The 18,460-nt window shown below is 42.8% G+C and overlaps 1 protein-coding gene across 1 annotated transcript; it reads right to left on the bottom strand.

The window, feature by feature from the left end:
* Nucleotides 1-8,060: 8,060 nt before the first annotated feature.
* brpf1 (bromodomain and PHD finger containing, 1) lies at nt 8,061-18,052 on the bottom strand. The gene is made up of 16 exons (XM_085343901.1): nt 17,988-18,052; nt 16,022-16,809; nt 15,475-15,664; nt 15,096-15,383; nt 14,032-14,549; nt 13,435-13,624; nt 13,128-13,259; nt 12,822-12,950; nt 12,232-12,619; nt 11,347-11,655; nt 10,945-11,220; nt 10,709-10,856; nt 10,336-10,466; nt 9,482-9,597; nt 9,236-9,390; nt 8,061-8,505 (listed from the first exon to the last, which is right to left on the bottom strand). Exons 2-16 carry the CDS (start codon nt 16,762-16,764, stop codon nt 8,322-8,324), a joined length of 3,897 nt encoding a protein of 1,298 aa, XP_085200027.1. The 5' UTR covers nt 16,765-16,809; nt 17,988-18,052; the 3' UTR covers nt 8,061-8,321.
* Between the last annotated feature and the right edge of the window lie 408 nt (nt 18,053-18,460).

The following is an 18,460-nucleotide window of genomic DNA, read 5'->3' as shown; positions in this document are numbered from 1 at the left end:
TTAGTTTCCCAAAGTTCATATCTGGTCTGTTGCCCTATCATATATGTATGTGCTCTTAACCTGAAAGGTATAAATACGGAAGTGTGTGTGCAATAAATGATGGCGCAGAGGAAGGTGTGTCCCTCTGATGTAAAACTCTAAACAACGTGTGTATGGTTTATTCCTCCGTGAGATATGCGAGTAACCCCGGTATTTCTGCCCTAACAAATGGAACCTCCAACAGGTTATGGGCCCAGAAGGGATGTGGGAAGCCGGTGGAACCGTCTATGCTTCGACGGAGACGAGAGAAACTATGAACTGTGGGAAACAAAGTTCCTGGGATACCTGCGGCTACTTGGGCTAAAGGCTGCCATTCTGGACGAGCCCGGCGAGTCGGAGGAAGAAGACAAGGACTTGGATGAAAAGAATGAAGTAGCTTATGCAGAGCTAATCCAAGTATTGGATGATAGAAGTCTTTCACTCGTGATGAGAGATGCCAAGGATGACGGACGAAAAGCGTTGGAGATTCTGAGAGAGCACTACGCCGGTAAGGGGACACCACGTGTGATTAGCCTGTACACGGAGCTAACGTCGCTACAGAAAACTCCCAGTGAGAGCGTCACAGACTATATGATAAGGGCTGAGACTGCCATTACAGCTCTGAGGAATGCAGAAGAGACATTAAGTGATGGACTGCTTATTGCAATGGTGCTAAAAGGGTTGCCTGAATCTTTCAAGCCGTTTACCATACATGTAACCCACAGTGACAAAGCAATGACATTTAGTGAATTCAAAGCTAAATTAAGAAGCTACGAGAGCACCGAAAAGGCTACATGTTCTGAAGACAATGTGATGAAGGCAAATAACTGGAAGAAAGAGAGAGACAATGCAGAAATAATATGTTACAACTGTGGAAAAGAGGGTCATATAGCACGTGAGTGTTACACAAAGACCGAAAGGAAAGAACAAAAAGTGAAGCAGTGGTGCGGTTACTGTAAAAGCTCAACGCATAAGGACAGCGACTGTCGCCGACGAAAGAAGATTACTGCTAAACACGTAACTGATGCAGAAGATCATAGTTTCGCGTTCAAAGCCAAAGACTGTGGAAATCAAGGGCTGAAACAGAGAGGCCTAATGGTTGATACAGGGGCCACTTCTCACATTATTACGGACATTCAGAGATTTAAGAGTTTTGATGAGACATTCACACCTGGAAGACACTTCATGGAATTAGCTGACGGAACGAGGACGAGTGGGGTCGCACTGAAGAGGGGAGATGTGGAGGTCTATCTACAAGACAGCGAGGGACGAAAGGTGAAGGCGACACTGGAGGGAGCACTTTATATTCCCTCTTACCCGCAAGATATCTTCTCGGTTCAGGCGGCAACGGCCAAAGGAGCCTCAGTAACCTTCAAGAAGGGCTGCAACCAGCTTATCCATAAGAACGGGACAAGGTTTAAGGTAAGTGAATATGAACGCCTATACTATTTGAACAGTGTTACATCTGATCATTATGTTGACAACGACGAATGCAATGGCTGTCATGATGTAGAAACTTGGCACAAAATCCTCGGCCATTGCAACTATGAAGACTTGGTTAAACTAGAGGACATTACCGAGGGTATGAAAATAAAAGGTAAAGCTAAACATTACCAAGACTGTGAAGTGTGTACAAAAGGCAAATTTATCCAAACCAGGAATAGAGAGCCTGATGAAAGAGCAGAAGAAGCATTAGAGCTAGTGCACACTGACTTAGCTGGACCGATAGAACCAGAAGCTAAAGACGGGTTCAGGTACACGTTAGCATTTACTGATGATTACTCAGGCACAATGTTTGTGTACTTTCTAAAGGCTAAAAGTGACACCGTAAAAGCAACTGAAAAGTTTTTGGCAGACGTCGCCCCCTATGGGCAAGTAAAGAGAATCAGATCAGACAATGGAACTGAATTTACATCTAAAGAGTTTCAGACATTGTTAAATAAAAACACGATAAGGCATGAGACATCAGCGCCGTATTCACCTCATCAGAATGGGACTGCCGAGAGACAATGGCGAACACTTTTTGAAATGGCACGGTGTATGTTGATCGAAAGTAACCTGCCAAAAAGATTATGGACTTATGCTGTTATGACTGCCGCAGTAATTCGTAATAGGTGTTACAACAGACGCACAAAGCAAACCCCTTATTACATGCTGACAGGAAAGAAGCCAGACATGTCGAGGATGGGGATTTTTGGATCAGTTTGCTATGGTTACGGGCACAACAAAAAAAAGTTAGACGCAAGATGTGACGAAGGAGTTTTTGTGGGTTACGATAAAAACAGTCCGTCGTATCTAATCTACTACCCTAAAACAGGACGAGTTCTTAGACATAGGTTGGTCAAGTTCCTCACTAAAAGTGTAGTTGAGCACCAAACCCAGACCACTCAGGTTGATGACAATGGAGATGATGATTTGACTCCAGGGGACATCTTGAAGTACCCCGCTAGAAAGGACAAAACAGGGAATGACCAGAGATCAGATGAAAGTATGATCCTGGAACCTGAAAGTGACATTCAGGACAATGGCATAAATGATGCACAAAACTCAGACAAACAGAGTGATAGAACAGAGTCTGAACGATATCCCAAACGAAACAGGAGAAGGCCAGATTACCTGAAAGACTATGTCCAAACTGCAGAAGACGACCAAACATCACTGACTGTAGATTACTGTTACAGGGTGATGTACGACATACCAAAGACTTTTGAAGAAGCTATGCAGTCATCGAACTCTAAGTGTTGGTCAGATGCTATGGAAGGTGAAATAAGATCCTTGAAAGACAATAATACGTTTACTTTAACCACGCTGCCAGAAGGTAAAAATGCAGTGGGGGGGAGATGGGTGTATGTGATAAAAGAGAACCCAAATCAGACTAAAACATTTAAAGCAAGATATGTTGCTAAAGGCTATAGCCAAGTTCAAGGCATTGATTACAAAGAAACCTTTTCGCCGACTGCAGATATGACGTCAGTGCGTACGCTGATGCAATTAGCAGTACAGCACAACTTTAAACTCCATCAAATGGACGTGAAGACTGCTTATTTGCACGCCCCAATCGATTGTGAGGTGTATATGCAGCAACCAGAAGGTTTTGAAGTAAAGTCAGACACAGGTGAAAAACTGGTCTGTAAACTAAACAAATCACTATATGGTTTGAAACAATCTGGCAGGAACTGGAATAAGATGTTACATGACCATTTATGTGAAAAAGGTTACAAACAAAATCCTGTAGACCATTGTGTATATTCCAGACAGACAGCGTGTGAGACAGTGATTCTTATCATCTGGGTTGATGATGTAATCATAGCTGCCAACGGTGAGGACGCTATCAGAAACGTGAAACAAATGTTGGATGAGAAATTTAAAATGAAGGATCTTGGTGAGCTCAAACATTTCTTGGGTATTGACTGTATACAAGAGAACCATGAGATAAGACTAAATCAGACACGGTACATCACAAAAATCCTGGAAAAGTTCAAAATGTCTGACTGTAAGCCACGTTCTACTCCTTGTGAACTCAAAAATGATTTTGGTGCACATGGTGAATCAGTTGATTCAGGAAAATATAGAGAATTAGTGGGCAGTTTGATTTACTTAATGACATGTACAAGACCAGATTTGAGTTGGATAGTGAGCAAACTGTCACAATCCCTGTCTGAGCCAAAAGAGCATCATTGGACAGCAGCAAAACATGTATTACGTTACCTTAAGGGGACACTAAACAAAGAGCTGTGCTATAAAAGGATAGAAGGAAACCTAAATCTTATAGCATACAGCGATGCAGATTGGGCCACAGACTTGAGTGACAGGAGAAGTACAACGGGTTATTGTTTTGTACTATCCAAAAATGGGCCAGTGATCTGCTGGAAAACCAGGAAGCAAGCTACAGTAGCTTTGTCAACGTGCGAGGCAGAGTACATGGCGATGGCCGCCACAGTACAAGAAAGCTTATACCTCTCACAGCTACTTAATGGCATGGACATTAAAAGGCAATATTCACCAGTTACCATTCTTGCAGACAATCAAGGTGCAATTGCATTGTCCAAAAATCCTATAAACCGTCAAAGATGTAAACACATCGATATCAAGTATCACTTTATTAGGTCTGCTATAACTGAGAAGGAAGTACAAGTTAAGTATTGTGCAACAGAAGACATGGTAGCAGACATCATGACTAAGTCTGTAAGTAAAGTGAAAATAGATAAATTTACGCATATTTTGTTTGGAACATAAAACGTTGATATGTGAATATCATGTAAATATGTATATCATGTAAATGTGTAATGTATAGTGTTAAGAGCAAGTGGGGGTGTTGCCCTATCATATATGTATGTGCTCTTAACCTGAAAGGTATAAATACGGAAGTGTGTGTGCAATAAATGATGGCGCAGAGGAAGGTGTGTCCCTCTGATGTAAAACTCTAAACAGCGTGTGTATGGTTTATTCCTCCGTGAGATATGCGAGTAACCCCGGTATTTCTGCCCTAACAAATGGAACCTCCAACATGGTCTCATCTCCGTCAAACATGAGTCGAGGCAGCCTGCTTGCTCCTCGTTGATCCATGTTGCTATTTAGCCGTTAGCCCGCTATCCGTTGTGGCTCCGGATCTTCATGAGAAAAAACTCTTCTTCGAGTCGGCCCTGGGCCCATAACCTGTTGAGTATTGCAGCATCGACAGCGAGCAACTCGAAGGAAAATGACGACGGAGGCAAAAATGTCCTTAATATTTTGGGAACTTTATTCCTCATTAACACGCGGCAAAACTTTTCTCATGGGTGCCATTTTCGTTGTGGTATACTTTTTTTTTCTTAGGGGCGTGATGACGCAGCATCCGTGCTCTTACAATGAAACAGTGCCTCCTTGTGGTGGCAACTAAAATACTGTCTCTGTTAAACCACAGTAACCATAATGCAGTTAAACACTGTACAACATGAGTACACACAATGAATATCTTAACAGACATGCAAATCTATCTACCGTAAAACTTTCGTGTAATGGTATATTTTTTCGAAATTTTTTGTATCCCATCTCACTCCACTAAAACAAAATCCACATTAAATTTTGACTGTTAATTTCTTGGGAAATGAGCAACCTTACAAATTCAGTAATGGATCAAATTACACCCTCCACTGTATATCGGAAGAACCTCTTTATGCCTCTGAGGGTGGCAATAAGAGTGTTTCAGTCCACCAATTTAGTAAAATGCTGCTAATGCCATGAGGAGCCGGATTCTTAATGAAAATTCCCTTAACTATCGGGCAGATGTGGCACAAGCATTCATTACTGGGTTCAAAGAATAATGTGTTTTGCTACCTTTTCATCTGGGGCCACAATATGGGCAATGCTTTTAAATTTCACAACAGCATTGGTTGTACTTTGTGTTTCTAAAGTATGATGGTGAAAAGGTAAGCATAATTATTTGCTCAGCTTAGACGTGCAGCATTACTGTTTAGCTGTCACTCTCTATGGTTTCACAAGCAGCCTCACAAGCTGTGGTCTACTTACAAAAAACCCCACAAACCTTAAAATAACTATCTTTAGTAGGTATGGATGCAAATGATCCTTCCTCACTGCTGTAGATTATCTCTTATCATGTTGACTGTTCAGATAAATACACCCAAAGATCAAATGCTCTAGATTAATCAGCGGTTGTGGTTTGTTGGTTAATTCGTCTTTTAAAATCTAAATTTATAATCATACTAAAACTATAGATGTGCTTAAAAAGACAAAATGCTGTAATTACAGTTAGAGCGGAAATCTAAGGGGGGTTAGAGTTCATAGAGAGAGAAAAAAAGGTTTCCACATCACTGTGAGGTCACCTCCCCTGTTAAGCGTGCTCTGCTGAAATGCTTGTGATGCTTATCAGTACTTTCCACTCACTTGCTCAGAGCCGGAAACAAGACGTCTTCAGAGAGGTGTGTCTTCTCAAATGCAAATCACAAGATATAAACTGTGTGGTGAGTGGGTTCTCAGAGTCGGGTGGGGAATCTTTACAATGTCTGGAAAGAGTGATTAAAAACTCTGACTTGGGTCGAGAAAAGTCACACTGGTTGTCGAGTGAACTCACATGACAACTGAAAATGTCAAAACAACCACCTTATGAGAAACGTGGCTTAAATGAAGGCACAAAGTGAAGTCACGAGGAAACCTCAACATCAGGCAACTGCTGGTGCTTCAATATAGCCTACATCTCAGAATTGTTCATCTAAAAACACCCTGAAACGGCCATGTTTAAGGGTGTTTTTAGATGAAATGCACAGAACAGGGCGTCTTTGTGACATCCTGCATTTTTCCCTAATACCTCCAAGCACTATTTTAAACTTGAAAAATTGTTGTTATTATATTATCTGTTAGATGGTGTTGTTCCAGCATTGAGGAACTTAAAACGTTGAAGCCCTGACGCCCTCTGAGAAAAACAAAAGACCCTTAAAGAAAAGAAAACAGACAAGCACATTGATAAAACATGATATGGATGTTGTGGAAAGGCTGTCTTAACAAGCAAAACCACTCTATAGTATGTCTGGCATCATATAGCAGAAAGGCACTTTACAGGAAAAGACAAAAACCCTGCAGAACCAGTGTGAGGGCCAAGTAGATGGGAGGTGCACGTTTAACACTTCACTAGCACTGTGAAAGTCTAAGTTGTTTAGACACACATCAGGAGGAAAGCATATCTTCAAAGTGTCAGATGTGACATGTCCAGTGTTTACCCTTTCAGAAGAGAAGTTGACTTGAGCCCTTAAGGCATAGGTGTCAAACTCTGGCCCGCAGCCTAATTACATTTGGCCCGTGAAGCCATACCAAATTACTATTAGAGCTGGCCTACTGGTATTATACAGCTAACATATATATTGTTTAGTATTAAACTTTGCTTGTTCCATATTCAGTTTTTCAGCAAAACTTGTTTGAGTCCATAAGAAAAGATTCATTCTTATATCTGGAGGAAGATTTTTTTTTTCAATAAATATTAATGTTAGCCCGCGACTTTGTTCCAGTTTTGAATTTTGGCCCACTGTGTATTTGAGTTTGACACCCCTGCCTTAAGCAAACACGGACACGAACACCCCCCCACTTGGCAGTGTTTCAAAGCAAATACAACACTTGACTGGTCATGAATGTTGATCATAAATCTTTCATCTTATAAGTCGTCCCCGTCTGTCTTGAGTTATTAACAAAATGACAGAATGCATCAGGCCATGAGAAGCATGTATGACTCACGATTACCCTGGAAAGAGGTAATGGGAGGGTCTGAATTTTCTGCTGAACATAGTGAAATATTTCCACAGAACAACAGAGAACAAGGAATAACAAGACGAACCACAAAAAACAGCACAAAACTTTAAAAAACTCAATTATTTTCTGTTTTGTTTTTTTTATTAAATCTCTATTGTTATGCAATCTGCTTATATAAAAGTTCTAAAGCCATCAGCCTGATACTAAGACAGACAGTGAGGCAATTGTGTGTTTCAGTTTAGTCCTCATTATTCATTGACCAAGTGGCCTGTGTGACACGTACATATCTTAACAAAACCGTAAAAACAGGAAACATGATGGACACGTACTGACAGACAAAAGAGACTGCACCGTGATGTTCAGTGCAGGTGGAGTGATTAGAAGTAGTCCGTGACGAAACAAGCTTGTGGACCTTGTTAATGAGAAGTCAGCAGAATAAATTACAGTAACGTTGGTATGCCCCAAAAGTGGGCTGCGACAGTCTCTTTGTGCTCCTCTGAAAAATGACTTCGACAATAGCACCAGGCCTGTCACCGTTTTCCTTTTGCGGAGGTGGATGATGAATGTGAGAGACGTGCTGGCGTTGTGAAATATCCACAGTGTGTGCATTCGACGTACACGACACACATTTCCCTGTTTACATATGAGATTACCTGTGTGACTGTGTGAGGAAAACCCCCCAAAAGAACAAAAAACAAAAACAGGGAAAGGCAGTTGTGTATACTTCATAGCATAACACTATGTTCATTTTGTGAGTCTGTAAACCATCATCTCATTTGTTATTAAACATATATCGACCACATACGAGGAATATTTCGATTCATGATTCTGAACATAGCATATTTCTCCATTTCTTTTCTTTTTTTTTATCAATTCTCTTAAATACAATATTTTACATGTCGGATTAAATATGGTTTAGTGTGCATGAGTGTGAATATCACGGGGCCAAGATAGTGGATTTTTTTTCTTCCCCCCACTCCTTGTTGCTGGCACTGTTTTATTTCCCTCTTCTTCTTTGTAATCTATGATGTAGGGCTGGGCTCTCTAGCGTTCGTGTGTGTTTGTGTTCAGTCACTGTCACTAGTTTCACTGCTGGGGTCCCCCTGCACCTTGCTGCGGTGCTGCATGGCACGATGATAGGCCACCTGCACTGATTTGCGGATGTTGGACTTCCTGCCTTCGAGCATCTTCTCTTTGTCCAGCTCTTGGTCGACGCCCAGAGGCACCAGCTTAGAGCGCGGAAGCCACTGCCTGCAAGCACATAAGCACAAGCACAACATTAAAAAAAACATGCATTGGTAAATGCTAAACAGACTGGCTTCTTATATAACGCTTCTCTACCTTTTATACTATAAGCCTCAATCACCCATTTAAACAAGCACTTTTTTCTACACCACTGTTTTCTATTTAACATTCACACTCCCGACGAATGCAACAGGAACAACCAGAAATCGAACCAGCAACCCTTTGATTAGACACAGTCAGTCCAGACAGAGTTATTGTTTAGTTAAAGAGTAATTGGTTCCTATGGTCCGTTAATTTCTTGATTGACTTCAGAGTTTATGCACCCTGAATGCCTCCTAACAACTGCTGTGCTCATCAACTTTATAAATTTCTCCAAACTTAGCAAAACATGATCATAAGTAACTGCAGAGAACAAAGTGACCTAAAATAACACGTTCTTTCCCTCGTATTATCAAAAACCACGTTTGCCCCATTTCTGCTGAATGTTCTGTTGCTACACTTCCGTACAAAGGCTGCAGTTTGCTTTGAACTGTTGCCACAGAGCTACTTGTGTGCAAACATCCAGTAACATCACAAGCTGCCTTTGGTAGCAGGTTTTGTTTTATTTTTTCTTTACGCTGCTTGATTGTGTTAAAATAAAAATACAACATATCAGCAAAGAATTAGCAGGGAAAAAAATGGAGGTGAACTCTGAGAATGAGTCACCTCCCCCAAAAAACATCACTTGATAACCAACCATGTTCTCTTGTTGTCAAAGAAGAGGACCAGGAACAGGTGCTCCCTGGCCTCCTGGGTCATTTGTTCCCCAAGTTTCAGCACATCCAGAGGGGGGACAGGGATTGGGACACCTCGGTGGAACACCCCCTCCCTGGGCATCTTTGGGTCAATTATCTACAAGCGAACAGTAGCATGCAGAGGTTTAGAGAGCCAGTCATATTTTGACTGTAGTCTGTGCTATTTGTGTTGTTTGCCCATGTCTCACCAGAGCAGGATATGAAGGATAGCCTCTGCACTTGGCCCAGACCAGGTCTAAAGCTTCCAGAGAAGAATAATCATCTGAGGCCATCCAGCACCCTGACCTGTCCCGCCCACGCACCACTGAGAGTTGGGAAAACAGCATCCGTTAAGCAATCTCACTTCTAGTTAAAAACACACTTTATCACACAATAACACTGTTCTAAGCAACTGTTGGTGCAAAACACTTCCCTTTAATTTAAAATACGTTAACTCCTAATGCACCTGGGTGGGGAATGATACAGCTTCTCCAGTTTGAGCGGAGTATCCTGAACAAATGGTGCTACACAAATATAACACTTGACATAGTGAAGGGAGGGCACTTCCTTTGACCATGTTTCATTTTCCCCATTATCAAGACAGGGAGTACAGGTCCTGCTATGCTGACATGTGGTGGCTGTGACAGATTACAGCAAAGAAACTGATGGAAAATTCAAAATGTTGTGTTATTTTTATGTTTCGTTTTTTAAAATACACCCACTGTTTTACGCTATCTTTAGCACTATCAGAGCCACATTGCAGAAATGATGTTCTGCTCTGACGTTCTCTCCTATAAGGACTTATCCGTCACATCTCTGTGGCTATTATTGTGTGAGGAAAAAAAAAGTTTAGCATATTTTTATCTGCAGTAATGTCTTTACGGGTATTTAAGCTTCAAGTAAAATCAGATTCCGATCAGACAAAATATCATGCCAAATTATTTACAGGCTGAAAAGGCAAAGCTATATTGGGTGATTCTGAGAAAACACTCACTATCTAAATAAATAGAAACTAGCTGTGTGCACTTTACGTGAGCCTTAGAGGTTATAAAAATGTGCTTACGGTGTGAAACACCCCTCGAGCCACCGACTGAGTAGGAATCATTTTCTGTGCCTGATGTTTCCTCACTGCTATCTTCCTGGAAAGCGCGTGAGAACGACGCCTTTCCTCTGCCCTGCTTAGAGGGAGTCGTGCTGCAAGAGAAAACAGAGCTATCAAGAGGCGTATAACTTTATCACAAGTGTTGCAACAACTGGATGCTTCAAGCAGGGGGGGGTTTCTGTTGTAAAGTTAAAACTGTGTGTTAAAGGTGTCATAAAATTTCAAGAGAGATGATTGTTAAGTCACTGGGTTTGTTTCTGCAAATGAAACCTTATGCTCACGTCAATTGGTAAAAGAACTAATTTTAAGAGTACCAGGCATAAGCATTAATCACCTGGTCCTGTCTGAAGCTGCACTGCTGCTGCTGCTGGTTGTGGACTCAGAGTCTGAGCTTGAACGAGGGAGATGAGGTTCACTTCTGTACACGCGGAAGCTTTCCGTTACTGGTTGGTTTCCTGTATCAAAGCCATTAGTTGGCAGTCCTGAAGGAAGAAAATAGAAACAAGTGAGTGAGGGTGCGACTTGGCATTTATTGTACGTTAAAAGTTTATTGCGAATCATCTAATTTACCTGGCAGCAGGTCATCATTGTCACTGTCGCTGTCAGAGCTGGAGCTGGTGTGAGGGCTGCGGGGACGCTTCCTGTGCCTGCTTGGTGACAGCAGGGGGAGTTGTGGGGGACCAACAGGACTTTGACTTACTCCTGCCCCACCATAACCAGCATCCCTGTTCTTGGGTGGGCGCCCCGGCCTTTTGGGGGGTCCAGCTATTTTTTGGTTCTTCTTGGAGAAGAGGACAGATGTCCGACGGCCCACCTCTGGAGTCAGGGATGAGGACACATTCAGATCTTGATAGGGAGAGAGGTTTATATGTTAAAACACAGGCAAATGCTTATTATTCGACTGCTATTGAACAGCTAATATCATTTTCGTTGTTATGTCGGACATTAGTGCTAATATTTTCCTAGACACACCCTTTCCACCAATCTCCTGGCTGCTGCTCTCTCCCCCCTCATCATGGTGTCCTGCAGATGATGAGTGATGGGGGAGAGAAGAACTCCGGTCTCCTCCGCCCACAGAGTCCCGGCTCCCCATGCCAGAGCCTCCTTCACGCTGGTGTGCAAGCTTCCTTTTGATCACACTGATCTCCTTTCTTAGGGCCTTGGCTCTGCGAGACTGGCCAATGCTATGCTTCCCTGAGCTGACCTCATCGAGACGGGACTGCAGGTAATGCAGCTGCTCTTCCAGAGGTAACCGCCGCCTGTTCTCTGGCAGGAGCAGGTCTGCGCAAGGCAAGCAGAAAGAGAAGCAGTTAGAGATGTTGGAAATGAAAAGAAAATCAATCTTATAAAGCAGTCACACATAGCCAGAAACAGAAAATATAAAAGTAGGTTTGTTTCCTGGTTAACTATATATGGGGTAGACCATCTTTGAAGCCAGACAGACGACAACATCAAGCTTTAAACATAAAGCACAAATCCAGCATACACAAGCACACAGGATGTATGATGATGTTTTAGCTCAACTGAAACGGAACTGCATGAATTACAAGCGTCACCTAGTGGTAGCAACATGAACTTCTCTGCACCATATTGTATGTTACTGTTCACCATTGAGCCTTTATTTTGTGACAAGGGACAGCACTGCAACCATGTTCCAGTAAACCTAAAATGTAATTTTTTTTTAAATTTATTTTGTAAAACACTGTATCATACAGCATATTAATTAGACAAAAAATACATTTTAATGATCTAAAATCTTAAATCACATGTTTGTTTTTCTCCCTCCTTCTCCTTTAGCTGGTGCTTGAGGAAAAAATTATATTGGTTCCCAAGAACCTCCCAGTCAGAGACACTCACCATCTTCATTAGAAGACAACGGTCGATCTCTTTCTCTATCCCTGTCGCGCTCTCGCTCTCGCTCCCTCTCCCGCTCTCTGTCTCTCTCTTGCTCACGCTGGCTGTCCGGGCTTGGCTCTCGTGGTAGATGCATTCCGGTCTCGTAATCGAAGCCGATCCGTTCAGCTTGTCGCCTGGCTGTTCTTATGACAGCCCCGCCCATCTCTCTGAGCCGCAAGGCAGCGCGATAAAAGACTGTGTCCTTGGCGTTGTACTTGAGACAGTTGTTGACAATGAGCCCAAAATCGGCCTCAAAGGCCTCAAAAGTGAGGTAGCGGTGAGACTCCAGCAAGTTCCACATGGTCTGAAAATCCATTGGAGTGTCAATATGGTCCAGGTAGTCTGGCACCTAGGTGACAAAGGAGTAGTGAGCAGACCGAGCTATTTAAAAAAAATCCAATCATATTTGTACAGTGAATGAAGAAGAAAGAAGGAAAGCCTAAAATACATTATGCCAGGTACGTAGTATACAGACATAAAGTAGAAAAGAGTCAAATATAAGTATCTGAACATAATCAGATTTCTTGTGCTTGCGAGTATGTTGCATTTACCTCTGCCAGAGGCACAGGCTCAGTGAAAAAGTTGTTAGTGTCTCTCTCCTGTAACTGTTCCAAGGTACTCCTCAACAGCACCAGGAAGGGAGTCAGCTGCATCTCCAGCGCCATCTGCTGCACTTTAATCTGAAAACAGACACATTTTTAGCAATAAACTAACAAAGTAGTGCACAGTTAGAAGTATACAGCCTGATCTACAGAAAGGAGATGCATATTGCTCTTTGTTCTGTAATCTCACTATATCTTGAACAAAAGAAAAAAGAAACAAAACAAAACTCTCTCTTGCTATTCTTCACATCTCACCGTCTCCCTCTTGAGCTTCTCCCTCTTTCGGATGAGCTCCACCAGTAGCCTCGCTCTTTCCAGGTCGTGTCTCAGCCTCTGCCATGCTTTTAGCTGCTCCTTTAAAGCGGTCTGTTTCTCCTCGCTATCTCTCTGCAACATTAACGTGCACAATCCCATAAACATGTTAGAACAAATTACATTAAAAGGTATCAAGTCATGTCTGTTTATTTTTTAGCACATTTCAACACAACAGATGCTAAACGAAGTGTTTCAGGTATCAGACAACAGAATGAGACAAACACAGAATCACAACAACAGAAATTACCGAGGAAGGTTGTGACGCAGGCTGTGGTGGGAGTGGGTCAATGTGTCGCTGCGACTGTAAGTGTGTCTGAAGCCGGCGCAAAAGAGGCACACCGTTCCGACTTTGCCTCTTCAACGTCCAGAAGCTGTGAAGTCGTTGCATGAATTGGCTTTTCCTGGGTGCTGTCAGGTTGCTGGTGATTTTGCTCAACCTGCAGAGAAGCAAATACTGTTTAACTCTTAAGCATGTTGTAAATGTAAAGCATGTTGCAAACGCACTAACAAAGGTAAAGCCTTTAAGACCAAAATGTCACAAAAGACAATGATAAGGTATTTAAAATTATTTACAGTCTAAATCAGAAACAAAACAGAACAGAATGTACAATCATCATTTCTAATAAGTAAAATAATGCAATGTGACATAAATTATTGTCTTACAATACCAAAATTAAATAGTATAAATAGACGAGAAAGAAAAAAAGTATGTGATGATTTCTTTATTTGTTTTGCCCAACATACTGCTGCATGGACAGTTTTCTATTACCAGCAAAAGGCATATATGTGCTTACTGGGCGCACGACTTTGAGGCACAGACAGAGCAGGTGAAGTACAGGCCTACCTGTGCGGTGGTATACAGGGCACTGACACCACTGGTGCAGCAGCTCTCCTCTCAGCTAAGATCTTTCTGGCTCTTTTCATCTTCAGCCTGGATTTGGCCTTTGCCCTCTTCACCCGCTCAGAGCTCCAGCCCTTAGAGTCATCATCATGGCCGATGCTAGGCTCGTCATCTTCCTCCAGCTCGCCCTCGCTGTTGGATGACCCCATGCTGGCCCCACCGACTCCTCCTAAAGGACGTGCTGAACCGGGGGGCGTGTGGATGTCACAGTATGCCGTCTTGCGTACGCTGAAAGAGGTACCGTTGGCCCCAGTCTCTCTTACAGGCTCCATTTTCATATAGAGGCCTGCCTGCTGGGCACAGGTGACATGGAAAGCTGTGTAACAGTTGGCTTTGTGACACTGGATGCAGGCGCCCGAGCCACGCTGTTTGCAGATGTAGCAGGTGAGCTTCCAGCGTGCTGGAGGGATGTGCTCGATGCTATCGATCGGCTCCAGAAAGACTGTGTTCGCAAAGCAGACCTGCAGAAAGGCAGGAGAATTGATTTAACTGTGATGATGTTTATAAAGTAAAAAAATAAAAAATAAAAACCCAAGACTGACTGAGCATGCTTCACTGTACATCAACTGAGACAGTATCTATCTGGCTGTTAAGTTTAACATTCCCACAGTCTTTAACTGTGTAATATCAATAATAATTATAAACTTCTTCTTTTTTTTTTTCTTTTTTTTTTTACATATCCCTTTTAAAATAGGGGGTTTAAAAAATGACAGCGAGACTGACGTCAACTCAGACTGATGTTGCACAAAATAATTACAATAGACAGTAAATTAATAATAGTAAATATCGCTGAAATATAAAAGGAAAGGCAACACAGATAAACAATCTTTATCTCCTCTGCCAGGTTGTTCTAAAGCCAAGGGGCTTTGATGGCAAACAGCATGAGCACCTTTAAATTTAAGTTTCTAGGATCTAAGGCTGTGAACTGGCTCAGATGAGTTGAGCTTATTCAGTTTGTCGATATCTGCATAGTGATGTCGTTCCAAATCAAACATATATGGATTTACCTCTGGGATCCAGAGGGCGCAAACTACGTGGGCCCAGCGTGCGTCGTCTGTCTGCTTGAAAGCACCTCCTTTGTTCGGGCACAGAGCACAGTCCACAGCTCTGCTCGGCGACTGCAGGCACCGGCGACATAACCACTGGCCCTCCGGGATATAGGGAACGCCATAGCACTCCTGGTGTACTGCCAAATTACACATGTCGCAAAACAAAATCACGTTGCTGTTCTGACACTCTCCATCGTTACAGATGCAGCAGACGGCATCTTCGTCAATCAAGGTACTGGGGTCCGCCTGAGAGAAAGGAGCACAAGGACACATTACAGATGAAAGCATTTATGTCAAGTTTGAACCATCGTCTCCCTCTTTTGTCTGATTAAAGTACCTTATTGTGACTCTCAAAGTATGACTCCTTCTCTAAGCGGTCCATGAGATACTCAAAAACCTCCTGAGGGATGGGTGTCACACCGTCACGCCGCCGCTTGTCGTTCATGATATCAAGCCAGATGTAGTCCTCCTCATCGATGTCATACTCTACCTCCTCATCTAGCTCCTCCACAGATTTATCAATGTACCTAGAGTAAAAAAGAAAGACAGAAGAGTCAAATTAAGACGTATTCATGCAAAGAATACTTAGCGTGCAAAAAAATATAATTCATTATGGTGCCAATTGTAATTCAGTGTAAAGACAAGAATAATGATGGAAAAGTATGAATCTGAAGCACAGTAATCAGTAATTTCCCTGCTAATAAAGTGGGGACTGGCTGGACTGTATCAAACATTTAGGTCAGGAAATATTTATTGTATTTAATAACTTATATATACACTCAAATAACTCACTACCAACTGCTTTTGCTTTAAAATGGATGGTCCTCTCAACAATCCTGCTTATAATACATATATGAATTAAAAGACTACATTTATTTGCAGACCTGTAGTATGATAATGGCCGAGGTGGGGCATCAGGTCGGTCTTGGTCGAGTTCTCTGAACACAGCCTCCGGTAGCTTGACTGCAGGACCAGACTGAGCGCTGTGATGATGAGATAAGCCATCCTTCTTCTTGGCTTTGCTCTTATGTTTCCCAGTCTTTGGTGTGGATTTTCCCCCATTAGAAGATGGGATATCTGAGCGGTCCTTGCCACTCCCTCCTAACTCGCTGCCCCCGGCTCCACCGTCACTACCATTACACATGCCGCCACCACTACTACCAGTTCCAGATGGAGGAGCGTCTTCTGCATCACTGTCTTCATCTGACACCACATCTATATTCTCGAAGATGCTAATGCGGTGAATGCGCCCTTGAATCTCCACCTCCACCATGCGCTGTGCCTGGGCGTATGTCATGGTCTCTCTCCCCGGGGAATGGGAGCGTTCTGATCGGTTGGGGCTAACAGGCGTGTTCCCTCCATGACCCAGTCCTCCTCCTCCGTTACCCCCACCATCATCCGTATCTCCTGAACCAGTCAGCAAGGCACGAGGAGGACGTCCCTTCCTCTTCTTCTGAGGCACAGCCTGGGCAGGAGTTGGGTTGTCATGGTCATAGTGGTAAAGGTGATACTCAATGCCGCTGTAGCTCTTGTAGACCTTACGGCAAGTCTCCACGGGACACTCATAAGGGGGCTTAGTGGCCCGCAGGTTGTGGCAGAATGTCTTCACGTCAAAGTCCAGCCCCATTGTGCCAACAGCCACTGCTGGGACAGATGGTGTTCAAGTTTACATCTGAAACACATGAGCACAACAGGGAACAACGATATTTGTTAAAAACAACGCACATAACAGATACTGGGCACTTGTCTCCCAAGAGTTGCCTTAAAGAGCCCCAGACACCAACGAAATGCACCTGTTATGGTGCAATCACGTGACCACTGATGGTAGCAAACAAATTATGATCTGTTATTCAGTAACAGGTGCACTAAGCTCAGCGTGTTTGCTATGATCATTGAGAACTACAATCATGTAATACAAGCAGCAAACAGTAACGGCAACAGCTACAGCTGGGCAGCTGTAAACCCGAGCTCATTTGCGGTTCTTGACGAAAGAACTCAACCTTTATCTCGTTCGAACCCTTCCACCCTCTACCTCCTAAGCTAACAAATGAACTTTGTGTATTTTAACACAGCTAACGTTAGCATTAGCATTTTGCTGCTGCATTCCCCCCAAAACAAAGCTGCAGTTAGCTTGCTGGCTAACAGCAGCTAGCAAACAACAACACTGGCCACTACGTAAACAAGCACAGTTCAAGAGAATAACCCTACAGCACATGAAGTAACCTTACAAACTAGCCACGCTAGTCGCCATTATTATTAGATACTGTTCTTATTTTTTATTGTAACCTTTGCTCGGTATTTCATTCAAGCTCAGTAACGTTTAAATAGAGTGCCAAACTGTAGTTGTGTCCCCTGGGCAAACGCTAGCCTCGCAAATCAAACCATTACAGCGCATTCCAGTATAGTTAATATTAAAGCAAATAAAACACACGTGAATGTTTGGGGCTATACACACCACAGCCTGGCCGTTCAGACCCCAGTGTTTCCCTCCACAATGACCTCACCCTGTGAATTTCTGAGGCAAAATGACAGCCTGGCTTCCTGAAGAGCATGTGTGGAGGCTTTATCAAACTAAGGTCCATCAAAAGCGTTCCTTCTCCTCCTTTAAGCCAAAATATCAGCGAAATCGTTTTCTCTGTGACGAGAAACAGCCAGACATGATTATTTTTTTCCGCAGTAGGGCTAACACCAAGGTCTGTTCATGTTGTCGGAGTACGGTGGGTTACTATGGATAACACCAATTACTGTAAAAATACACACACAGTCATCTAGTGTGATCTTTTTTAGCCAAACATGGCCCTTTTCGCCATTTAAAGCTAATACTTCTGATCTAACGTTATAAACACTTACTACTCCACGTTCCTCGAGACCTGCGTGCTTCGGAAACCTCACAGCAGCTCACAGCGGTTGTTGTAGATTGATTTTTAATTCATTAAATAATCCCAGCAGAGCTCAGAAGAGGCGTAGGTACAGAAAAAATGTTTTCATGAAACCATATAATAGCCAAAGAATTTCATTGTGTTGGGAATAATTCAGGAACTCGGTTGAACAAAAGGGGCAACCATTACTGTAACGCTACGACAGATGCGGATCGACAGATTCGCCACACAAAGCGGGGTCTTATTTCTCCACTTTCTTTCCTGACTGTAGCCTGTTAGAACATATTGAGCGAGATTTTGTAATATAATTAATCTCTTTAAAGGGTTTGTTAAAGTGTTTATTTTCATTGCCAGGGTTTGTACTGTATGTTGCGAATCTGTGGCGTCTGTTCAAAGACGTCGACGGTGTGAAAACTCGAGCCTCACAGAAACACTTCCTGTCCG

The sequence above is a fragment of the Diplotaxodon limnothrissa genome, linkage group LG20 (genome assembly GCF_057381915.1).
Source record: "Diplotaxodon limnothrissa isolate DT_005_m linkage group LG20, D_limnothrissa_male_GT1.1, whole genome shotgun sequence".
Lineage (NCBI taxonomy): Eukaryota > Metazoa > Chordata > Actinopteri > Cichliformes > Cichlidae > Diplotaxodon > Diplotaxodon limnothrissa.
Note: the sequence above shows the minus strand (reverse complement) of the source record. Positions and strands in the feature narration are given on the sequence as shown.